This window comes from Podarcis liolepis (assembly GCF_965112155.1).
Source record: "Podarcis liolepis genome assembly, chromosome: 3".
Lineage (NCBI taxonomy): Eukaryota > Metazoa > Chordata > Lepidosauria > Squamata > Lacertidae > Podarcis > Podarcis liolepis.
Window position 1 is genome coordinate 2,745,297 of NC_139557.1, and position 26,774 is coordinate 2,772,070.

The following is a 26,774-nucleotide window of genomic DNA, read 5'->3' on the forward strand; positions in this document are numbered from 1 at the left end:
ATCTTGTATTTGTGCCTCTCATTTTTTTTGCCCAAGTGCAATACTAGAACAGAAGGCAAATGAAGTCTGGAGATGGTTGGGGAAGGGCATCCCATGAAGTGCTGTATTATATTCAGCCACTTGGCAGTTTGGTTTCAATCATCCCTCTAACCAGAGATCTGCCAAGCTTTCGCTTTGCTCTGCCATACAAAATCAGAACCTAAAGTGTCTATTAAAGGTTTGCTTATACTGCCGGGTTGAGAGCTCTATTCTTTCTGGTTAATGGTTAACACCTTATTCATTATTAACTGTGAGGATAGAGCGTGAATAGGATAATAAACCTGCATTTCAAAAGAGTAACACAGAGAAAATTATAAATATAGTCTCATCACTTCCATCTGCATTTCTGATCTAAGCAATAAAGAAGCCTTTTTTCCTTTCAAATTCTCCTTTGTTACTTGTCCAAGATTCATTTTAGATTAATCTTTTATTTTGCTTTATTTCTAAAGGACATCCATTACTTTGCACTAGATAAGGGTGAATTGGCACTAGCTGAAGTGGCAAAGAAAAAAGCTAACGACATTGACACAGAATCAATAACCACTGGAGTTGGTAAGAATTAATGCTGTTTTTAAAAATGGCTTTTTTGTTTTAATCAATACTTGTTCTTGTATCACTGTCATGTTATGCTTGTAGCAGGGTTATTGGTTAATTGGAATTGTTTTTGGGGTGAGAGAACAATGATGGCATCTTCACTGAACAGAGAAAGGTAATCGTTCAGAAACAAAAGTATGAATGATGACATTGTAGAAGTGCCAAAATAAGTTAGAACTCTGTACAAAGCAAGAAGGCACTATTTGCATATTGCAAAAAGGTTACACAAAGTGCTAGATTGTGAAATTCATATTTATTTAAGATCTGGACTTGCTTGCTTTGAACAGGTTTTCACAGAAAACCTGTTCACAGAAAGTGCACTTCACTGAACCAATTAGATTAATTGAGATCTAATTTGCAAATTATCTGGTTCTAAAGCCCTTGTGTTGGTCAATGGGACATCCGCCTCTAAGCAGAATATAGTATATAGCCCAGGCACACAAGATTGGACCTATATTGTACTGCGACTCAAGCCCAGCTTTCTATTTTTGTTCTGTATTTTGCCCAAAACACACCTCTGAGTACTTATTTTAGAGACATATGCAAGCTAGTATATATTTTGTATTCTAGGTAACAGTTATTTTTATCTTCCGTCTTTGCTGTCTGCTGTGTGATACTGTGAATGCTATGTTGGTTAAATAGAACAGAAGGCTAGGTTGGAGGGAAATCATAAAAGATTCCAGACAGAGCTTAGCCAACCGAAGAACAGAGGAAAATAATAGCTTGGCTTTAAATTTATTCTTTTTTTTCTGCAGTAAATGTAAGGAATTTCCTCAAAAAGTTAGATGAACATTGCTTTTATCCTTTTATAGGACAGAAGAAGAAGTGTGTATGTGAGGTTAAAACAAAAGTGTATATCTGGATGAGTCAGAATTATTTTGATTGTAACAATTTAGGGGGGAAATGGTAAATGAAGCACATACCAATTTTAGTACTGTATTTTGCTGACCTTTTTTGGCTAAATTACATTGCGAAAATTAAGGTGTGCATTAGATTCGATTGCACATTCACATTTGCCAGCAAATCCTTTTTTTGGTTTCAAGGTTCTGAAAATTGAGGTGCGCATTAGATTTGATGGCACATTAAACTCGATGGCACATTATGGCTATATTGCCATATTTATTTAATGCTAATTTAGCATATATGTGTTGTCAAGGTAATGTGTCACTGTTCAGCTCTTTGTGTGCATGCTAATGCTCAATATACAGAAAATTACATGATAACCTTAATTTGTCTCTTTCATCATCTGCGTCATAAAGTGAACTGATAAATGCTACCTGACTCAAAACATTTCTCTTGTACCTGGTTCTCTGGCAATCAGAGTCCAATTGACTCACCTCTCTCCCAGCGCCTACCCAGAAAGCTCCCTGTTATTCTGTTATTACTGCAACCTATTAATAGTTAGCAGAGGGTGAACAAATTTCAGTGATAAGGTTGCAGTTAAAAATATTTATTAACTCAAGATTTCTAGTTTGAGCTACTTATAAAGATATAATTTCCCATGTATCTGAATAAATAAATTAAATATTTTATTCCCAGTAAAAAATAGAAGTGAATTATTTGGGAATCCTGTAGTTTCTCTTAATTTCAGGAAATCAGTGCAATGTTACTTTTACCTGAGAGTTTAGAAAGAGAGAGAAAGGTTCATCTGATTTTCTGCTAGTGTCTCAATACAAACCAATATTGTTGAGATTAATTCGATAAAAGCTTTTTAAGAGGCTATGGTCTCTAAGGGCTTTCTATATTTGAAATCCCATGTGAGTGCATCTTGTGGCATTATGAAATCAAAATAACACTTTTAATGCTGGGAAAGTATAATGTCCTGTTCCTCATCCATCCCAGTTCCTGAACAAATTGAAGACAGATGGTCATTGAGTATTACCATAAGTGAAAAGTTTTGCATGGCATTTCGTGTGCATTGCAGCTGATAACCCTCCATCCTCACAACAATCCTGTGCCACAAAATGTTACTTCAGTTTCATATATGGAGAATTAATGCTCTGTTTTGATTATTTGGTTGTGAAAGAATTCAGTAACATATCTCCCAAATCAAGACATTGCAGTAATCTCACCTAGAGGTTAGCAGAGCTTAGACAACAGAAGTTAAGCTATCCCTATCCAGATAGGGGCGCAGCTGGGCCACCAGTCAAAGCTGATAGAAGGCACTCAGTGCCATGGGGTCATTTGAGCCTCAAGCAACAGCAGTGGATCCAGAGGTACCCGCAAAGTGTGTACCTGCTCCTTCAGAGGGAGTGTAAACCCATCAAGAGCAGGCAGTCTCCCATCCATTGGGTCTAGGGAACCACCCACTAACAGTGCCTCCATCTTCTATGGATTGAGCTACAGTTTGTTGGCTCTCATCCAGTCCATTACTGAGGCAAAACAATGGAAAATGACCATCCAATTAGGACTGGAACCACTGCAAAGTGGTGCCACCCACCCCTAACTCACAGGTGCTCCAGAAAGATACCATGGTTGATGGTATCAAAAACTGTTCAGAAGTTGAGGAGAATTAACAAGGACATGAGCAGAGGCTTCAGTTTAGTGTACTACCCAAAATCATCTCAGTCCTGATGGTGTATAAAACTGCAAATCTCTGTCTGTTTTTACCAAATGCACTGGAACATCACTTTCCCACAATCAAAGGAAAGCTGATTGCCAAAGGCAGTCTTCCACATCACCTCTTACAACCCAATTCTATGCATGTTGATTCAGAAGTATTTCCCACTGACTTTCAAGGAACTTACTGTCAGTTAGGTATGCAAAGTACTGTAGTCTGAGTAAGTTCTTCACTCTGCTGGTGAAAAAATGCATCTGTTTAAATCCTCCTTTTACATACATGATTAAATTCCCAAAGGAGCAGATTCCCTCCCACCATCCGCCAGATCATGGAGATTGAAGGAGAATGGAGAGGCACCAGTTTATTCTCTGCTTTCCCCTAATTTCAGAGAGGATATCACACATCAAGTCATCCTTGGAGCAGCTGTATAGAAGTAGCAGTCTGTTCCTCAGTCTGGAGCAGATGCTCTTGGAAAGATAATGGTCGCACTGACATGAGCAGGTGCTGCTGCTGCACAAATTATTCAGTTGTGGCTTCTCTTCCTCCTCTATATATCAAAGGAGGGGTATATTTAAAAGAAAAACTTAACAACAGAATTGTTATTGGTAGAAATTCAAAGCAAAAAATAAAAACAGATTACTAGAGCTGTGCTACACAGACCAAATCTCAAATGGCAGCAAAGAGGAAATGTTGTCTGCTCCAGCAAATCTTTTTCCCATGACTGAGACTTATTCAGGAAACATCCTGAACTAGGATGCTACATATCCTATTCCTCTCACACAATCACATTACAGCACAAATAGTAGAACATGTAGCTATTTCCACTTCAAGATAATAAATCAAGCTACCAGAGGAACTGCTGCAAATGGAAACTAGCCATAAGAATTGCCATAATTAATAAAGGTTTGTGGCAGTGAGCAACTCACCCATTAAGACATTACTGAAGACCCAGTGAAAAACCTATCTAATAAATGTCAGAAAGTTTCCCAGGGCCAGCTTTCAACAAATTGCATTAGGTCACAGCAAGATGAATTTATTTTAACCTTCAAAACAATTGCTTTCACCCCAAAGGGATTCATGTTGTGACAAGACAGCTCGATAAATGCTATATGGTTCAAAGGGAAACTATGAAGCCCCATCCCTTTAAAAAGAAATTTACTTATAAATTTTGGTGGTTTTGAGCTTTTTTTAAAGTGACACGGCAATTTTATAGTTAAGAAAACCCTACATGGCTGGTTTACTCAATGGCCCATTAGTTAACATGAACAATATTTAAGTTTATTTTCCTAGTGGGGGGGCATGCGTTGTAAATTATAGTTAAGCATATGGAACCACCAAGTATATGAGTAAAGCTTGAAATCTTAAAACTATTTCATGTGTCCCTTATTGACATATAGCCAAAGTTCATTAAATCTATTTTTGACTGCCCAAGCATAAAGGCTTTTAAAACAAAACTATGAGTTGGTTTCTCACAGAAAATTGATGAACAGGGCACAAAATTCCAGAATATTCAGAAAATAGTCTCAAGACTTCTGTGAGACTACCACATAAGTTTGCCAGTAGTGTCTTCTTACATACATGAAGACAGCTTATTAAATTGTTCTCAACTAACTCCACTGACTTAGTTATGGAGGGAAGTTCAGACTTGAGATAAAGTCTGAATTTCCCTCCATAATTTATGGTTCATTATGGGTGTGATTTCATCCATTTTCTCTGTGACTTGTACCGGTACCGATTACCACCTTCATTCAAGCCTCAAATGTACTAGGGCCAGGATAAATAATGACACATGGGTATAATTTCTTTCTGGGCTGGTCCCTAAAGTGGTTTGGGTTTAAAGTAAGGCAAATTACATATGCTTCCTTCACTCATTCATAAGTACCCTGCATGGCAAATAAACACATGGACATTCGCCACATGTTCTAGGAGATAGAAATTTTGTTTGTGGTTAAATATCTCAGTGCGTTTTGACTAATTTTTCAGAGGTATTAGAAAAAATATTGCAACAATAAAAATATTTGTCATGTCACAGCACAGTCTTGTGGTAAAAATTTCACTTCAGAACTCACAAAAGATGCAGAGGCAGTTTTAACTAATCAGAATGGTTTTTATTTTTCTGTTATTTGATGTTTCTGAGATTGTAGGTCCTTTATAGAGCTTGTTTAAACCATACGTATTTTTATGACTTCCAGACATTCTTTCTTGTAAAGTTATTTTGTATATGTGTGTGTATGTTACCCTTTTACTTTTTCTCTACTTTACCACTTCTGTCAGAGGTCAGAGACTGCACACACAGTTTTCTGCACAGAAGCAATCCATTTAAGGAAGCAGCCCCAACTTTCAAGTTAAAAATCATTTATATAATAATAATGATATGCTGATATTAATTTTTTTTAACACTTGGGATAAAAAATTGAAAGTAAAAAGTACCTCAGACGAAAAGGTATTGTGTGCTACACTCATTTCAAACTATTGGCCATTGAATCAGGACATGGATACATATAGTAAAAGAAATATAACAAAATAACCAAACCTTTAAACTTCTTAAAATATATCTCCCATGCTTCATTTTTTTGTGCTTCAGACTAGGTCTGACCATAGAACACAACAACATTAAATTCCCCCACCTCTGCTTGCCTTTACTATGTCATGTCATCGGCTTTTATCTATACATTCCACTGCTAGGCAGCTTAAGCCCCTAATAATTATAAGTACATCAAAGGAAGCTGGTCTGCTTAGCTCCAGAGAGCCTGCATTAGGCTGTACATACAGTACTATACCTTGAAAGTTAGAATCATACCACTATTTACTCCCCCCCCTTCTGTATCACAACACTGCCTACAGTAGAATCCCATTTAAATACTCTGAATCAAGCTACACCCAGAGTATTCCCATACTAGGTGTTTTAATGAGGTGTTTTAATGGTAACCTCTAAGTTAGATTACTGCAACCTGTTTTTCATAGGGCTGCTTCCGAAGACAATTCAGAAATTTCACCTGGGCAAGACAGAGCATATTACATATATAAGAATCTCCCCTAGAGAGCTTACCCAAGGGTTACATTTGAGTCCTTGCGCTCCTCTAGCTTCTGTGAATAGAATATTTGGCATATTACACCGATCCTGGTCTGACTGCACTGGCTACCAATCAGCTTCCAGGCCCAATTCAAAGTCCCAGTTTTGACAGCAATGCCTCAAGGACCGCCTCTCCCATATAAGCCAGTCTAGACTGCAATCATCATCTGAGGCCCGGAGGGGGCAACACGAGAAAGGGCCTTTCTGCAGTGGCTCCCATTTGCCGAACACTCAACTGGTGCCTTCATTATGCATCTTCAGGTGCCAGGCAAAAATGTGACTCTTCCACCAGGCCTTTGGCTGATTAATATTCTATGACCTTTTCAATGTGTTTTCACTATTTATTTTGTGCTTTTATCTTGTATTTTTATCTTGTGAACTATCCTGATATCTTCGGATGAAGGGTGGTATTAAAGTTATGTAGCTTACAGCAGGAGAATGACCAATGTCCAGTCCTAAGAATCCTCAGTCTGGAAGCAGGCACACACCCATCGTGTTGACTACACTTGCAATATTCAGAGAGGGAGCAAGAGATGGGTCATATAAGGGGACACATTGTGGTGGCAGCCACACACATCCATATTTTAATGTTTGGGTGTCCACAACCACTGTGTCTTAATTTGTATTCTCTTGGCTATATATCTGCCAAAATAAACATCCGGGTACTGATCAGTGCAGACCCCAATAAGGCATAAATACTACCAATAGAAAAAACCTGTAAAACAATGTTCTGATTAGCAACAGACACCTGCGACAGCATAATCCCACTAGGAACATGAATCATCTCCGCAGGTAGATGTGTCATTACCAGTGCTGGCGCAAGCCAATAACAAAATGCTTCCTCAAACAGTTCTTCGCCTTCTGCTGTATCCTTTTAAAGAGTTGCCCACAGAGTGATTTTTGGGCTATTTGTGATAAAGCCAGTCAGGACAAAACCAAAAATTTTTTTGTCATTATTGGCAACATAATGTTCCCTTAGTGTACATTTTACAGCAAGAACAACATGATTTTTAAAGTCTCTTACATTAAGGATAGTATGTAAATATTTATTACTATTATGTTTCACTTGTGAGAGAAATGGGGCTTGCTCACAAGCGTGTGGAAAATTTCAGCCATAGGTTATCTGATCCTCTGTATTGTCACTCCTGAGTGCATTCATTTAGATAGAATTTGGCAAAAACATGTACTTGTTAGCAGCTGGTATGCACATTAAGTTTATAACCTTTCTTCTGTTTACTCTGTGAGATGTAATGCGATGTGACAGGGTGTAACACATCAGAGACGTGGTGTGTCAGCTGAGGAATTTCAAAAGGAGCTGTTTTTCTAGGTTTGAAAATAGGTGAAGTCTTAAACAGAATGCTCTTCCAGAATATTAATTGTTATATCCCCACCAAATGTTTCAGGCATAATATTCATCAATTGCTTATAAACATTATAAATGTCCTGAGGTTGATTATAAACGTCCTGAGGTTGATATCTAGACTTAACAACAAGAACAGCTTAGCAAACAGGTTGACTGTGCAAACAGGTTAACAGTCCATAGCAAACAGGTTAACTGTCCATAGACTTCTATGGACATCTATTTTTTAATTAGTTTTTATTGGGTATTTTTGTGTTACAAAGCAAACAGATAAACAGGGAACAGTACACCTATTGTCTCCACTTTCAATTCATAGTCTTCTTCACAGTTCATTTACGTTTGGAGAAAGACACTTTTGCCATAGACATCTTACAGTTGGGGGAAAGGGGAGGGTAGAAGAGAGATGGGGGTATTGTTCTTTTGTTGTATGCCTATGGCTAACCTGACCCAACAAACTAGCCCACGTCCCTCACACAAATAAGCCACACCACAATCAATTGAACACAACCAACCAAGCTTGGGAATCCCTAACCTCTCGCAATATCAATAAAAATATGGACTTCTATTAAGTTCTATTGCGTTCAATAGGATTTACTTCCAGGTAAGTGTGTACAGGATGGCAGCTTAAGAAAATGGGGGGGGGGGATTTTTAAGCATTTGTAGAAATGGCCTCTAGTGAAGATGCTGGGCTGTCAATCTACTTGTGCACAGGGGTTTACAGGCCTAAGTTCTTGTCCCTATACCCAGCTAATATTGTTTGATGAGGGTAGTAACCTGGAGTTCAACTTCTCCCAGGGAGGTCAGATGGAAGAAGTGCACCCAGAGCACCTCCAGTAGTTGGCACTAGTTCTCTGATTCTACTGAACTCATGGGGGGGGGGATCACCTTTCAGATTCCAGCGGCAGATCAAGAACTAACCCCAGAGGACAGGTGAATTTGAAGAATGTTAGACTTGTAGGAACTAGGCAGAAACAAGAGTGTTTCAGACACTTTGTATGAACACAGACAGTAAAGAAAGAAGAGGAAAGAGAAAATTCTCTTAATATTCTGTACACAGACGCTAGAGAAGTGCAAGGACTCAAATGTAACTCTTGGGTAAGGACTCTAGGGGAGATTCTTATATTAAATTGAAGCTCAAGCCCCACACCCAGGGAACTTGGGACTCCAATTTAGATGTTTACGTAGCAGCCTTCTCATAATACGCATGCACTCCTAAGGTATGTGCAAGCAATTATATTTATTCAACTAAGAACAGTGGATCAAGAAGAGAATAACAATAAAAGGAGCAGTATGCGAATAAACTTTAGTCTAAGATGTTCCACCTTCTCCCAAGGTCCAGCTATGCCAAATGAAGTCTGTGCCTTTAGGCCATACAGTCAGTTTGAGAATGCAACCAATGGTTCTTCTAGATCCAGAAATTGAGAATGGCACAATAAGGAACTCCAACCAGCAATGGGAGCATGTTGCAAGAGGAATCTCCAACAGATGGCAGTAGAAGATGGTATCTGCGGCTCTAAAGCATCAAGCCAATAGGAATTACTAAAAAAAAGTCAATAGCTCTTAGCTTCCTCTCCTAGGTGGATTTCAGCCACTAGTGTCTCTGCCCATGAAGTTTAGCAATCTCCTAATTGAAACATTCTACAGGAATCAGTTCAGCTCTTCCATCTTCTTTCCTCCACAAAGAGCCACCCATTTCCTTAACTGTTCTGTGACTGCTGCTCTCCAGAGACCACTAATGGTCAGGGCAAACCAGCACTCTTGCTGAATGACAAGGAGCTAGCTGACAACGAAGCACAAGTGTCCCAGGCACCCTTCTGCTTGTTAATTTATTCCAATAGTTATATAATAAAACGTAGAGTGCCGCTCTCTCCAGCATGCAAATGACAGTGGCATGCTGGGTTTGGAGACTCTGCATGTCTTGCTTCCACCACTTGGTGGACTATCTCCCTTGCTTTCTTGCTTCATCCCTTCACAAACAAGAGCTTCCAAGATCCATAAGTAATTTTGGAAAAATAAGAAAGCAAAGTCAGGCCTTTTCCTTGGCAAAGTATTGGCCCAACTTGGAACACACTCTATCATGGAATCTAATAATGATCAGAACCTAAAGAATCTCATGGCATTTTTGGCAAGGGTGGGACCCAAAAAGGTTAAGGTGCTTCCCCTTACCCTGGCCTTGAAGAAAGTGGTACTGACAGCAGGTGGAGGCCAAGTTCTCTTCCTTGATTAACTAAGCTGAAAACAAGCTGCATACATTTTCTCGGATTGAATTGGGATGTTATCTTCTAGATCAATGCTGTTAAGATTCTGTGTCCATTTCTAACCATAAGACAAAAGCTACTGGTGGCTGCCTTTTGCAACCTTGGCAACCTCATCCCTATATCCAGCAGATTATCTTTACAGCACAGCTATGATTGGCTGTGCTCATGAAACAAGCTAATGGACCATTCAATTTAGAAAAGAAAATGTGATTACAATATTCTTATTTGTATGCGGCCTAATTTTCTTTAGTCTTCATTTTTATGAAAATAATTGTATCCTGACTTATCTATTGCTCTCTGTTTAATTAAATGGTTCTCACAGCAAACTCCTATAAATAGCTATTCAGAAGTAAGTCATATTAAGCTTAATGGAACCTACTCCAGGTAAATGTTTTTAGCAAATGTAGGGAACCCCTCACTCTTCTGATGTTGAACTACAACTCCCATCAGCCCCAGCCAGCATGGCCAGTGGACAGATGTGACAGGAGTTATAGTTCAGCAACATCAGAAGGGCCACATGTTTCCCACATCTGGTGTAACAGGATTGCAGCCTCAGCAGCATACATTTTATGAAGTCATTCTGTGCTGTGTGACAGAGAAGGGGAAATGCCTTTTTTAAGAAGGTTGTGTGTCACCCACAGTTTTCAAAAGCACTTGTCATGTAATGTGTGTGTGTGTGTGTGTGTGTGTGTGTGTGTGTGTGTATTCAGTCCCATTAATAGGTAACAATTTTAATTGATCAAAATGTTTTCAATAAATTAACTGATTAATCAATTTACTGTGATAGCCATAGTCGTAAGAGGAGCATGCTTCTGAGCAAATATAAGGTTTTATTTCCCTCATCACTGAGAAAGTACACATCAGGAAACAAAGGAAGGTTTGGGCTCTCGCATTCTCTCTTATATGAAGAACTTAAAAGAATGGATACACCAGAGTGTCAGGAATATAAATTTAAGTTGTTCTGTGATGCACGCATTGTTCTGTCCAATCATAATAAAGGTTAAATGTCTTCTACATTGGTTCTATCAATTGTTCTGTGGACATTGCAACTGCATGGTACAAATGTCACTCAACACAATTCTAGCATATCTTTCACCACTGTCTAAATAAATGTTCAACAAGAGAGACACAATATGAAAACATACCCTTTACACTTTTGAAGTTAGTGTCTTATTGTTTGCTTAAACTTTCAATATGATTGTTATCAGGTTGAAGTTTGTATATTTTTCTTCTTTTGTCAATTATTTTTATTGATTTTCCTAATTATTACAAATTGTTACCAAATAGATCTCAGTGAATCTCTAGTTGACATCACTCCATCATTCCAATAATATTTTCCATAAGCTGCCCCTTTACAACCCTGCAAATAGATCAAATAAACCTCAGTGTATATATTTAATTGCAGCATGTGTGATCTTTCAGTAAATTCTTATTTCCAGATTTTGGGGTTGTTTTCCCTACTTGAAACTTCTCACATGTTCAAATCAAAGTTCTTTCCCTGATTAGTTGATTTATCACAGTTCTCTGTCTCCTCTGTCCTCACATGCTCCGTGCTCACATTACCCAAGGTCACATTTCTTCATACTGGTGGAACACTCTGGTGGAACACTCTGTCACAAGAGACCAGGGCCCTGCGGGACTTGACATCTTTCCGCAGGGCCTGCAAGACAGAGCTGTTCCACCAGGCCTTTGGCCAGGGCATAGCCTGACTCCCTCCCACGGCAATCCTCGCGGAGCTCTGGCCCAATGGTTGCCAGTGGCTTGAATTAATTAATTTTATAATGAATGATTTTAGAGTGTTGTTTGTGCTGTACTTTTGTACTGTTTTATTGTTGTTAGCCGCCCTGAGCCCGGCTTCAGCTGGGGAGGGCGGGATATAAATGAAATTTATTATTATTATTATTATTATTATTATTATTATTATTATTATTCTGATAGTAGAGTCAAGCAATACATAGTGTAAATTTCGCTCACAGTTTGCAGATGACAGTTTGCAGAAAAAGCATTCTAGAAGCAACTGAAGCAACCCAGCCACTAAAATGCAACACTGCAATGCCTTATATGCCAAGGAGTGTGGTGGAGTCTCCTTCTTTGGAGGTCTTTAAGCAGAGGCTTGACAACCATATGTCAGGAGTGCTCTGATGGTGTTTCCTGCTTGGCAGGGGGTTGGACTCGATGGCCCTTGTGGTCTCTTCCAACTCTATGATTCTATGATTCTATAAATGTATCTTTTTTCCAGTGCAAACAAATGCACCTATTGTGATATGTATTTCTCCATAATTCAACCTCTTCATGGCTTGTATATTTTTCATTTCAGTAATGATTTCTGTGACCAAATATTAATTAAGTTTGCAGTACAAATAAAAACAATGCACTAGTTTAAAAAATACCATACATGGGATAGGACTGCAGTCACTGTATGGAAGCATTTTTCAATCTTTCAATATATACTGATGGATCTTTTGTCCATCCAAATTGCATGTGCATCAGAATCATGTGTGCATACCACCTTTTTAGATATGCCTCCTTTATACCTGTAATATCTTCCAGTCCTGGACCATCAGACCATTTTTTAAATACAGGCACATACATCCCATTCACATCGGGGTTACATTCCGAGGCGCCACATATATTTGAAACACATTGAAAAAGCTTGCAAACATCCCATTCCGCCCCCATTCTGCCCTTTTAGTGACGTTTCACTGACATCTTTATAACGTTTCCATGTCCCTTCTGGGTTCAGTGTGATGCATGTATACATGGTCACGTACATATTGAACACACATAAATGGGGGGCTGTCTGTACTTGGAGTGTTTTGGTTTTTTATAATATTCATTTGAAAACGCTGCACTGAAAATTGCCAGTGCATACATGTTGTCTCTTAAATGCATGTTTCTGGCTCTTGTGGAGCAAAGTGCTCAAATTACAAGCAGTCTGAAGGAAGCATGATCTTACACTTTGTGCCATGCCTTGGCTTAGCTGCTGTAGGCAAAAACGGGGGAAGACAATTTGGAAGAGAAGCTAGTATGTTTCATTAAGTCTCCCCCTACCTTTCCCCTCATAATTCAAGCACTGCTGTAGATTGTAGGAAATGCACTAGTCTGCTTAATTTGGGGAAATAGGTTCAATGAAATTCTCTTACTAGAGGAGATACAACGAGTGTATTTGAGGAACTGCCAGTGAATATCAAGTTAGCAGAAATGTGTTCAGTCACACACTCTTCATGTAGTAGCAAAGATTATTTCACTTTTCCTATGTAGTGAAAGATACTCTAAGGCCACTGTTCTGTGCCCCCTTACATGGAACAAGCACCACTGAACTCAAAGGGGCTTACTCCTGAGTAGAGGACTGGGCTATAAGGCCTGTATTCTGTGAACACTTGCCTGTGGATAAGCCCCAAAGAATACATTGCAACATACTTAAGAGAAAGCACACTGTAAGCCTGTTCGTCTTAGCTCTTGTTGCTCACCTCATTTTTTCCCATTTTTCTGTATTCTTCTTCTTTTTGTTATTTTACTACATAGGAAGAAAAAAATATCCCTTTTCTGTCATTTCTTCAAATACTTGTACCTATCTCCCACTTCAGCGTTTGCTTTGGTTTAATGTTTTATTTCAGTTTTTCTCCATATAATTTCTCTGCTATACTGTTTTTATATTTATAGCTGTTGTCTTAAGTTCCTCAAATATTTTTCTTATATGGATATATTTAGAAACTTAAATTGTAGATTTAAGCACTGAGTTGAGTGATACTGATTTGTTACCTCCCTTAATGCCTAAATTTCTAATCTTAAATTTATCTGGGAGTAAGTTGCTATTTAATTCAGCGGGACAATCTTTAGAGATGCATAGGATTGCACTGAAAATATGCTTTGGAAATTATTCTGTTTGTGCACCTGAAACTATTTTCACATTATATGATAACAACAAGAAATTAGGATTTAATTTTATGTTTTAGTTCTAACTGATACTCCTTTTTGATAACGAAACCTGATTGCTTTATTAAAATGCTATTAAAAATTCATTCTCTGATTAAATTGGTATTTTTCAAAAAAAAATGTCATCAGGAAGCAGTAAAGCTCAGTAAAAGTGTAAACATTTCCATATTCATTTTAAAGGCCTTTGGCACTAGGCCTATAGAAAGTGATGTTAGGTATTGACTTGTCAGTGCAATAAAGCATTTAGACAAGAGATGGGCTGTAAGTGCATATCAGAAAACCTGTTTCAGTGTGTTTAATAGCCACACCCTCCTTGTAAATTATAAACTGTCAGTCACGGTTATTGAGAGGTGTTTAAAGCAAGTCACGTTCTCATACTCCAAACTCTTTTATGTCCAATGCCTTAAAGGTATATTCTGGAAGGGCATCTGTGTTGTCTTCCCTAATGTAGCATTTTTCTGGGTAACACTGAAGTGCAAGTCCTGTTTTGTAAGTCAGGAGCCAGGATCAGAAAACATAGCGCCTCCCTTGTTGGTAGGTATTCATGCCTTAAGAGTACTGATGCTAATCATCTTCACTTGTTATCACTTCAGACCATGTTTTCTGCTTTCCAAAGGAATCATGGAATCATTAACCATAACCAGCATCAATAAATATGCAACTCTGAATCACAGTTAATGCCAATGTGGACAGGCAAGGCAAACATTTTCTAGAGAAGGAGCCTGCATCTCTGAGAATGGCTCCTGATTTGAAAACCAAGATTTTCAGGAATAATGTTATTATACCTGTGTCCTCTCCTTTCAACACATTTTTCTCTGTACTTACTAAGAACTGGCCCACCACCCATAGTTGACATGGTCAGGCACATAGGTAAAGGTAACCCTGACCGTTAGGTCCAGTTGCGGACAACTCTGGGGTTGTGTGCTCACCTCGCTCTATAGGCCGAGGGAGCTGGCGTTTATCCGTAGACAGCATGACTAAGCTGCTTCTGGCGAACCAGAGCAGTGCATGGAAACGCCGTTTGCCTTCCTGCCAGAGCGGTACCTATTTATCTACTTGTACTTTGACGTGCTTTTGAACTGCTAGGTTGGCAGGAGCTGGGACCAAGCAATGGGAGCTCACCTCGTCACGGGGATTTGAACTGCCAGCCTTCTGATCGGCAAACCGTAGGCTCTGTGGTTTAACCCACCGTGCCACCCGTGACCCATGGTCAGGCACATACCAGTGTTTTAATAGGGTGACAGAGGAATTGGGAAATGTACAATTGCCATCTTTGTTTGCATGCTAACATTACTTTAGAAGGCTAAATATCACAGGTGGCGGAGACATCAAGGATGAGGAAGCAGAGGTCTTGGGTTCAGCAATGAGATTCTCAATTACATTAGTGAGGTTCAGTTGTGTGCAGAGGACCAGAGTACAGGGATTAAAAAATAAGTTGTAGGAGAGACTGTTGAGAGTTGAAAAAATTGGCATGTTCTAGGAGTTTGGAAGAACCAACTAGATGGGAAATTGAGCAATAATTGGGGACAGGGGATCAGTAATATATATATATATTATTATTTTAGAATGGGGGAAAGGAGCCAGAGCAGAGTGATGGTGTGACTAAAAGGAAGAATAGTAGTGCAGGAAATGGTAACCAGGAGCTGGGAGGGGACAGGATCAAGAGGCATAGGGTTTGGAATAACTCACTATCAATTGAAATGAGGGAAAGAGGAAAGCATTGGCAGAGGAGGCTGGAGAAGCTGGAGGGAGAAGTAGGGGAGGGATTTAGATAAATCAGAAAGTATGGATTCTGTTTTATCACTGAAGCAAAAGGCAAAGTCATGAGTGGACAGTGAGAACAGAAGTAGTGGGGCAGACCCTGGAGGGCATCAAAGGCAGGAATGATGCGATAGACATTCTTGGAATAGATCAGTGGAAATGGGATTTACTTAGCAAGGTAGATGGCAGAAGATAAAGTGGAAAGAGTGACTTTATAATGGATAAAATCACCCAACTCTTTGGTCTCCTGCCTCCAGAGCTACGTGAGAGTATATACAGAAAATCAAATGGCGGAAATAGCACATTGCTCTCTCTTGATGCCAAAATTCTTTTGATAGAATTGATTCCTTGTTTATGACACGCCTGCTAAACAAATTGAAATATTGGAACTAAGTTCTTGCACCTCATTAAGCAACTATACTCCAAATCAAAGGCAATCGCTTCAATCAATAGCTTTGATGCTCAGGCTATGGATGTGTCAAGGGGCACCCGACAGGGCTGCCCTCTGTTGCCCTTGTTGTTTGCATTGGTCATAGAGGTATTAGCCATCCAACCGTGCAACGACACTTCTATAGAGGGGGTTAACATGCGGAATGTCATATACAAAGTGAATATGTTTGCAGATGACACTCTCTTATTTTTGGGAAATTCAGTAACAGCCCTCGAGTCACTTAAGAAGCAGTTAGAAAGGTACCACAGGGTAGCAGGAGTGCAAATCAACTCTTTAGATGACACTACAAGGGACTGGTTACTAGTTAACTCTCCATTTGCTATAGCACACGGACTCCGCTAACCCAGAAATATTACCTCAGGTTAAGAACTTTGCTTCAGGATGAGAACAGAAATCGTGCTCCAGCAGCACGGCAGCAGCAGGAGGCCCCATTAGCTAAAGTGGTGCTTCAGGTTAAGAACAGTTTCAGGTTAAGAACGGACCTCCAGAACGAATTAAGAACTTAACCAGAGGTACCACTGTACTTAGGTATTAACATCACTGCAACTGGGACGTAGAAGCTATAGAGGACTGAATAAAGACATTCAAAAAGAACTTAGGAAATGGAAATATATCAGTTTTAGCTGGCTCGGGCAAATAACCATGGTTCTTCTATTTTTTCAGGTTTTGCCTATTCCCATCCCTCCTCTTCAGATAAAGAGATAGCAGAACAAAATCAGTGTGTATTTGTGTCAGGGAGCAAAAAATCTAGGATATGCAACAAAACTCTCTACGGAAATAGAACAAAAGGAGGGACGGGAATGCCTAACTTAATGTTATACTATGTTCCTTTTCAAATCAAATCCTTGATCCCATTGCTCGGGGGAAGAACAGAGGATTCTTGGGTCCAACTCAAGACAGTCCCTCAAAAGGCCACCCTTTCTTACCTTTGCCCTTGAAAGAGGTAAGGGACATAGACATTCCAGTTACTAGGTCAGTACTGATGGTGTGGAGAACATAGAGCAAAACACCCTGACCCTTCACCACTTGTCCCATTCCCGGATCATCCAGCTTTCAAACACACAGATAAATAATGACCGTTCAAGGAGTGGGAGGACGTAGGCATTTACACAATCCGTGACCTGCTTCCCAGAGGAACTGCAAGGTAAATTAAAAGGCACTCATACTACCTCAGGCTCATTCTTTTGCACGTCATTTGGAGCACAGGGGAGTGGGCCTACAAACACTTACCTTTGGATCCTTATGCAGCAGACCAGCATATGATTGAAAGGTGCTGCTTCCCAAATATACAGCAATTTATTAGATCAAGAAGCGGGGAGTGCTAGAGGCTTTCAAATTATATGGAAATCAGATTTACGCCACCCTATTGAAGATCACAAATGGGAGGGTATCTGGACCACTCCCCTGCTCAAAACCATCTCTGCTCACCCACAAGAGGCCTCACTGAAGGTCATCCTCCGATGGCACCGGACACCAGTCAAGTTGGCAAAAATCAATCTCCCCTTTTCCCCTTTATGTTGGAAGGGCTGTGGAAAGCTTGGTTCATTTATTCATGATTGTGTGGGAATGCCCTTATGTTCAAAACTTTTGGAAGAGAGTCTTCTCCATTATAACCACAATTACAGGCCAACCCCTTTCTCCACCTCCTGCCTTAGTCCGACTATCTTTGGACACCCTGCACCACAGCGAACTAGCAGGCTTCTTACGGATGATTAGCAAGAGCTCAGCAATGGAAGAACCAGGCTGAAATACCCCTGAACATATGGGGAAATACAGCAATGTCTGAGTGTCTCACCAGACATAGGAGGGCAATTAAAGGCATAACAAATAGAGACACCTTCCAAGAAATGTGGACCCCTTTCTTTAACTATTAATGACCAAAATCAATATATTGTACCAACTGCTCAATATTCTCAGTGGAGGGGTTGTATTAAGTAATATGGTTGAATGTTGGATAAGTGTTTTATTTTTTTAAAACCAATACAAAAACACTTACATTTAATTGCAGAAATATACTGGGACTGGGAATTAGATGAGTGGATATTTTGTTGGAAGATTGGGGCAGATGAATTATTGTGAAGACAGTGATAATTTTAAGTTGGAGAGAGGACAGTACTTCCAAGAAAGCCATTTAATCAACCAGCTGCAAATTACAGGAGGAGTTAGAAGCAGAGAAAGTGGACTGTGCAATGTTAAAAGAAATTAGGTGATGGTCAGAGGAAATTCCATAGCAGAGGTCACAGAGCAGACAAGATCAAGAGAGTGCTCAAACCTGTGTGTGAGGGAGTCAGTCTAAAAGTGAAGATAGACTGAGAAGGTTAAAGAGAGGAGATGGGAACCAGCTGGGTCAGAGGGATTATCAATATGAATGTTGAAATCACCAAGAAGTAAAGCAGAGAAGAAAATGAGGCAGGATCAAATCTGATATGAAGATGGAGAGGAAGCAAAGCCAATGATATAAGAGATAAATAGACAAAGAGAGCGGATAGGCTGGAAATCAAAAAAGCAAATGAAGTAGTTAGAGAGTTAGATGCCATAACACGCCATTCATCAGGCCTCAAATAGACAGTGTCTTTCGGTTTCACCCTGGGCTGGCTGGCAGACTGGTTGTGTGCTAATGGTTCTGAGCTGGCCCCACCTCTTAGTTTAGTTGAGAAATAATGCTCAGGTGCTGGAGGGAGCAGCAAAAACAAAACAACTCTAGTTGTTTATTGTTCCAGGCATTCAAGATCATATTTTCACCCTATGTTTCTTACACAGAGCCAGAGCCTGCTTTTCACATTCTGCTTATATTTTAAGTTTGCCTGGAATCTTCTCCTGATATGAAGTTCTACCTACAAATCCTGCTATTGCACTTTAATAAGGCTTTTACTGCATTAAGTCTGTTAGTGTGGAGCTTGGTCCCTAATTTCACTTTCTTTCCCTCCAGAACGCACATAAACACATTTTACCTTTTTTTGGTGCTTTTAGGCAATCTGCACTTGCACACCTTTCACCACCATCACTTTCTCTCACTTTAAAAATTGTTTTTATGGACTTAGTGGGGGCAGAAGTGTTTGCATTCTGTCACATATTGTGTATAATGGTACCTCTTAGTACACTTCTTGGCAAGGCGGTACTGTGCAAAATAGATACATTTAAAGGTTCAGTTTAGGCTGCTTATTCCAGTGCTACATTTGACCAAATTGTTGTGTTGGTGCCAAAGAAAGGGACTGGTGCAAGCTGACTTTCCTGCCTATTTTGGGGTTTGGAGGACTCCTGTTGAATACCAGTATCATGGGGGCTGAAGAGGAAGGGAGTTCCATAACGACCAGGCAAAGGCATTTTCTGCAGGCTTTTTTATCTGTATACATCTCAGAATGCGCTGTGTAATAAAATGACAATATATTACTGAGAGAAACCATGCTTTCTATGCAGTGGTTATACTGTTATACTAAAATGTTAAGTTTCAGTCTTATGACCATGAATTATCAAATTAATTTCCCGTGCATTGCTTAACTTCCTAGCTGCAGTGCATTCACCATAATTGCTTTAACAATCTGGTATTTTACTAACTGCTCCTCCAAATCTGAGTTTGTGAAGGACAGATCCAACAAAAAGCCTGGAGGGGCACAGGTGGGCAAATTGGTTCCACTGAAGTCACCTGTGGGGTCTTTAGGTATCTTTCAGCCTGACCACATTCTAAGACCATCTCTAATGAGGCCTGTGTCACTGACAAGCTGGAGAATGTGAACACCTGTAGGAGTTAGATGTTAAAGCCCAATTCATTTTTTAAGTAACAAGAAAGGGTGAGCATCTGGGTCAGATTTCAGTTACTTGTCAGTGAAATGTGTGCACTGGGCCATTAAAAATTTGGCCAGGCATATCTTGACAGTTCAGTCTTTCATTTTGCTCTTAGAAAACAGCCATAACTTGAAAATATTTAAGTTGAAAGCCACTTCATTAAGGAAAATTATGAACTTTATATTATATTTTTGAGGTTAACACAAGAAAGTGTCTCAGCTGCCAGTTGTATCTACTGCCTGTTTTCATTCAAAAAGTTCAAATTAGAGAAGTAACAAACTTTAAAACAAGAGAATAACTTACCTGCTTGGCTGTGGAATGCAAATTTAAAAGGAACAGTATGTCAGTCTTACATTTTATCTTTGTTTCACCTTGCTTAAATTAGACATATATAATTATAAGCTCTGAAGGTGTTAACATTCCTTTGCTGTGTTTTTTCCCCTCCTTTGGAAAAAAAAAACCTTAGTACAGTTGAAGGAAAATCCCTTTCCAATAACAGTATTTGTTCTTCCAACGCAACTTTTTAAGATGCCCACTAATTCTATAGTATACAGTGGGGAGCTAAGCTTGGAAATCTTGTCCAAGAGCGATGGACTTACTTAATTCCTAGACATGCCTCAGCCTCAGTTGTCCCAAGATAAAATGCAAATAATAGAACTCTTAGGATTTTTGCGAGGCTGATGCAAGAAAATTAGGTGAGCAGGGATGCAGGAGGCATCCATTATAAACAGGTTTAGATATGGAATTTGATAGTTCCAGTCCAATTGAACTTTAGCCACAATCCGACTGCCTCTTGCATTGTGTGTCCCCCTTTTGCACTCTGCAGCATAATTTTGTTAATGGTATATAAAGTATTATTTTACAGTTATGTGCATTGGTTTATCATGTATCTGGTTACTTTAGTAAACTTAAACATGGTTATTATAGAAAACCTGGAGAGAGAAATAAAGAGTGTGTGTGTAGTGTATAATAATGCACATAGTATAAAATATTTGTTTCGTGGAATTGGTTTTTTAAAATTCACTTTTCCATAAGATCAAAAAGAGAGATGGGGATCAGGGGGGGGGGGGAATCCATGTGGATAAGGTTGACATTCAAGAAGGACACTGACAAACTGGAACGTGTCCAGAGGAGGGCAACCAAAATGGTCAAAGGCCTGGAAACGATGCCTTATGAGGAACGGCTAAGGCAGCTGGGCATGTTTAGCCTGGAGAAGAGGAGGTTAAGGGGTGATATGATAGCCATGTTCAAATATATAAAAGGATGTCACATAGAGGAAGGAGAAAGGTTGTTTTCTGCTGCTCCAGAGAAGCGGACACGGAGCAATGGATCCAAACTACAAGAAAGAAGATTCCACCTAAACATTAGGAAGAACTTCCTGACAGTAAGAGCTGTTTGACAGTGGAATTTGCTGCCAAGGAGTGTGGTGGAGTCTCCTACTTTGGAGGTCTTTAAGCAGAGGCTTGACAACCATATGTCAGGAGTGCTCTGATGGTGTTTCCTGCTTGGCAGGGGGTTGGACTCGATGGCCCTTGTGGTCTCTTCCAACTCTATGATTCTATGATTCTATGTTCAAGATTTCCAGAAAATCCCACTGCTAATGAAGAAGCACTTTGAAAAGGGATAGATATGAATAACCTCAGCACTACTTTATACCTAGTGTTAATGTAGGGAATTTGGCTCTCACATAAATCATTCCAACAATGAAGGACTTCTTCAGTATTAGGCACAGAAACAATCTTGACCAAATTACAGAACTCCCTCCCCAGACTTTCTTGCTATTCTTCAGGTGTCAGGCAAAGTCTTTCCCATTCTCTTTCTCTTTTGATGATTTCCAAAGGCATTGGACGCGGGTGGCGCTGTGGGTAAAACCTCAGTGCCTAGGGCTTGCCGATCGCATGGTCAGCGGTTCGAATCCCCGTGGTGGGGTGAGCTCCCGTCTTTCGGTCCCAGCTCCTGCCCACCTAGCAGTTCGAAAGCACCCCTAAGTGCAAGTAGATAAATAGGTACCACTTTATAGCGGGAAGGTAAACGGCGTTTCCGTGTGCTGTGCTGGCTCGCCAGAGCAGCTTCGTCACGCTGGCCCCATGACCCGGAAGTGTCTCCGGACAGCGCTGGCCCCCGGCCTCTTAAGTGAGATGGGCGCACAACCCTAGAGTCGGACACGACTGGCCCGTACGGGCAGGGGCACCTTTACCTTTACCTTTTTAAAGGCATTGGAGACCCTATCAATTGCCTTTTTAGACTGGTTTTTAATTGCTGGCTGTTTTATCTGTTATTTTTTATTGTGGTTTTTCACTGTTGGTTTTTCTTGTATTTTATGTTTTATTTGAAAGTGTGTATAAACCACTCAACATTTCAAATCTCTTAAGTGGTGTAGTCTAAAACAAACAAAAAAATATTATTAAAACCAAACCAAACCAAATCTAAAATCAATAAAGCAGATGTATAAAAACTTATAACAGTAAATAAAACAGAAATTCGGAGGACTCACAAAACAGGGTAAGGGAAAGCCTGGGCAAAAATAAGTTTTCACAAGATGTAAGCAGCAACTTATTATTGTTGCCGCACAATGCTTACTGTATTATTTTACATATTAAGCTGCCTTGAGGCTATCTGGCATAAGGTGGGATAGAAAAGCTATCAGTTGAATCCAGATTTCCCATGTTTTCCCATGCTCACAAGGCAATCCCATGTGCGGGGCAGGGGGGGGTGGGAGTTAATTTTCCCTTATTCCTCCTGCCATCTCATTTGCTCCTTAAAAAGCTGCTCCAGAGGGTTAAGCAACTTTCCAGAACAGTGTGGGAGGCGATGCATGAGAAAGACAGGACTGGATAAACCTGCACGCTGCAGATGCTCACTTCTGGGCAAATAATTGTGAAGAGCTGCTGTTGTCTTACTTCAGCAACCTGGCTGGAGAATTTCAAAAGCACCAATAAGCACTTCTTGAAAGAGGTCAGCTGCTGCTCCCAGGTATTTGTTAGAAGAACCCTCCTATAATGTGTAATATTTTAGTTTTCTGAATTTAAACTTTCTGTGAACTGTCCAGAGGACTTTGCTGATTGGGCAGTCAACATATTTTATACAATAAATGAGAGCTTTTCCATCCATTCATGAAAGGGCAACAGGATCAAGCCCTATGTATAAATACATAAATGAATATAAAATACATGTCAACTTTTTTATCTTATATAATAGATGTAAAATGCAATCGTAAGTTACATCCTCCAGACCAGGTACTCTGTTCAGCAGTCTTCTAAGTTTAAGTCTTTATGTTTTAGAAAAAGGATTTTGCTAGCCCCACAGTCCTACTTGAGCTAGCTGGGGTGATCTCAGGTGTGGCACTGGACTCTTCTACATTGGTGATGCTAGGGGCCTTCAATATTCACACAAAGACAACCCAGTTGGAAGTGTCTCAGACTTTGTGGCCTCTGTGTCAACACTGGGACTAGGATCATTTTGCTGTCCTCTCTGATGTAGATGTTATGGTTATTGCCAATTCTAGAAATGTACCTTTGACACCTGGTTATCTGGTTGTGAAGGATATGTTTCACTTTGTGGAGCTTGAGAATATGGCCAAGATCCTTGATGGCATGAAGGCAACCACATGAAAGCTTGATGTTTGCCCATCTTTGTTGATTAAAAGAGCCAGAAAAGGTTTGGTCAAGTCAGTGGCGTAGCGTGGGTTGTCAGCACCCGGTGCAAGGCAAGCAATTTACGCCCCCTAACCCGTGGATTTGCGCACCCTAACCCTAACCCCCAGGTGTTGCGCCCGGTGCGGCCGGCCCCCCCTGCACCCCCCACGCTATGCCACTGGGTCAAGTGGGTAAGAGAGTAGTGAATGCCTTTTTAGAAGTTGTAGTTCCATCCAGCCTTAAAATAGCTGTTGTGAGACCATCACTGAAAAGCCCTCTCCAAATCACACAATGTTGAGTGATTTTCAACCATTCTCAAAATTAAAATTTTTGGGCAAGGTTTTTGGCCCAAAGCTTCTCATCTTTAGGAGTTCCTAGATGAAATGGATTATCCAGAGCCAGTTCAATCCAGTTTCAAGCCTGGGTTTGAGGCTGAGACAACTTTAGTCACCTTGGTAGACAATATACACTAGGAACTGGACTGGGGGGCAGGGCGGTTATGTCCCTGTTAGTTCTGCTGTTTCTCTCAGCAGTGTTTGATACCATTGTCTTTGGTTTCCTTCCAGACTGTCCAGCAGGGATTTGCTTTTGAGAAGCTGTCTTAAGTTAGTTCATTTTCTTGGGGGTCAGTTGCAGAAGATAGTGTTTAGGGACTCCACTTCAACACATTAAAGTAGAGAGGGGAACCTTTTCCATTTTGAGGACTGCATGTCAGTGGTGGGCAGGGCTAGAGACAAAAGTGAGTGGAGATGTGACTCGTACTTTTGTACAGTAGCCTACATTCCAGCCATGCAAAAGTTTGAGGTTTCTGGGTATACACAAATTCCATTCTACATCCAGGGAAGCAAGAAGCACAGTTCAAGGGGACATTTTGATGTGGAATAGCAGTCAGTCTTGTTCTCCATGTTATCTAACATCTATATGGGAGAGATTGTCCAGATATTTCAGGTACATTGTTTCAGGTACATCAATATGCAGTAAAATAAACTTTAAAAAAATCCAGGAAGCATCTAAGGGTGCTGTGCAATAAAAAATAAAAATCACAGACATCAAAGGGTGTGTGTGTTGCTCAACATGTTTTGGCCAAAGACACATATAGAGTCTTTTGACAACAGTAACTTTTGAGATTGGTCTGTAAGAAACAAAAGTTAAACCATTTGCGGGGGGTCATAGTATAAATAAAGAGCCCCTTTTTTGGCATCTTTGAAATTTCTTTCTTTTACATCATCACCAATGTGCAGGTTATACACGGGACTTCCGGGGGAGGTATCATGGTGGACTAAAGGTCTCTCATCGGCTCTTCACTGATGGAAAAAGCAACTTTAAGCAATTAACAACTTAAAAGAGTTTTTGCATCTGTCAGAGAAAACCGGCACCTACTTTCAGTAATAAAGGAGAAGGAAAAAGCTACTGTTTATGGTGTCAAGTAAAAAAACAAAAAAACTGGATTTATGGCTTGAAATGAGAAAGTTTTAGATGGGCAAGGGGAATCTCTGTGAAGCTTCAAGTGGAATACTTTTTTTTTAATTCTTCCTTTGACAAAAGTGTGTTTAAGAAATTGCAAGCCACTTTGCCAGCTGACACTGTATTCCTGGGAATAGACCTTGCTTATCTTGTGCTGTTTTCAAGACGAGACAGCTGCAAGCTGTGAAATAGCTGAAGTGACGGAAGCTGTTTAGAGTCGAAACTTCTAATAATATAAAAAGTGAAGCAGGAAAAACCTCAACATTCAGAATGCTGCTTACAAGGAAAAAGAAAAACACAGGGATAAAGAAAAAGAGGGAAGAAAGAAGATCTTCAGAGTCGTTGCTTACTTTGGATATTCTTAAGCAGATGATGACAGACAAAACAGTCTTTTAGTGGGAAAATAGAGGCTTTAGAGGAAAAAATAGATAAAAAAATTGACAAGATTAGAAGGAACAGTAAATGAAATTAAGAATGAAACTAAACCAGAGAGGATTGAAATGGAAAATGGGATCAGAAATGACACAGAGGATCTAGATGACAGAATTGGCAGGACTGAAAGATGATACTATGGCAGAACTAGAAGGAACATGTGATGAAATTGAAGGACTCACTATACAAGTATATGGAGAAATGAAGCAACTAAATGATAAAGCTGAGATTTTGGAAAACAAAAATTAAGTTATAAATGGAGAGATACCTGAATAAACTGACATTGATGGAATTGAGAGAGAAAGAGTTGGAGTGATCCCAAGCTATTAAATCCATGACATTCTTTTTGGAAAAAGAATGGAAGAAACATAAATGGAAACTTAAAGAGATAGGAAAAAGCATGGTAAATACAACAGGAAGTGGAAATTGGAGGTATAGAACTCAGTGCGGACTAATGGCTATGGAATATTGTCTCAATGTATGTTCACAGCAGAGAGGGAAAGATTTATCATTATTTAATATGGAGACATTGTTGCTGAAATTGTTGGAGTCAAAGTTGATATGTTTAATTAGAGAAAAAATTCAATATTACTCACTGGAAACCCCTTTTGGACTTTTTGTGTGAAAAAGAAGATAAGCATGCAATATTTGGGTTTGAAGATTGGAAAAATACTGGTTTAAGAAAAGCGGAATAGTTGGATGTTGTTGTGGAGCGAATGCCTTGAATAATTCTTTTTATGTAACTGACAAACAGAATCGGAAGTCCTTTTTCTTTTCTCTTTCTTTCTCTTTCTATATTTTTTCACTTCCTTGTTTCCTTTTTTATCTTGTTTGTATCAAAAAAGCTTTAATTAAATTAAATGAACTAATATGCAGATGGTACACAACTGTACTTCTCCTTTTCATATAGTACAAAGAAGCTATTGATGTTTAGACTAGTGTTTGAAGACAGAAATGGGCTGACTGAAAACTAAAATTTGAACTTGGTCCAGACAAGGCAGAGGTGCTCTTGGTCAGGAAGGACTTGGAAATAGGGAATCAGACTGTTCTGGATGGGGCAGTATTCCTCCTGAAGAGTCAGATGTGCCTTCTTGGGGTTCTCTTGGGTTCAGCATTATACAGATGTTAGCTATGTACAGGGGTGCCAGTTTGCTTCCAGGCGCAATTCAAAGTGTCGGTGATTACCTGTGAAGGTCTAGGATACTTTAGTGATTACCTCTTCCAATAGCATCCAAACTACTCCCTAAATTCAGAAGAAGAAACTGTTCTTTGTTTCCGCCTAAGGTGGAAGCACAGCTGGGTGGGACAAAAGACAGGGCCTTGTCCCATGAGCTATAATTTGTTCCCTCCCTCACTGATTTCACTGCTTATTGAAGTCTTTTTACTCTGGCCTACTTTTATTTTATGGGGAAGACTGTGTGTTTTTTT

At 39.8% G+C, this 26,774-nt stretch overlaps 1 protein-coding gene across 7 annotated transcripts in view; it reads left to right on the top strand.

Annotated features, from left to right (window-relative positions):
- Positions 1–26,774, top strand: part of WDPCP (WD repeat containing planar cell polarity effector) — a 171,266-nt gene that overhangs the window by 119,497 nt on the left and 24,995 nt on the right. For all 7 annotated transcript variants that reach the window (XR_014523941.1, XM_083495163.1, XM_083495167.1 and 4 more), the window contains exon 14: positions 489–591. Coding sequence is in view for 6 of the 7 variants with exons in the window: in XM_083495163.1 (XP_083351289.1) it covers positions 489–591 (103 nt within the window). In the remaining variant the exon portion in view is untranslated. The remainder of the gene's footprint in view (positions 1–488; positions 592–26,774) is intronic.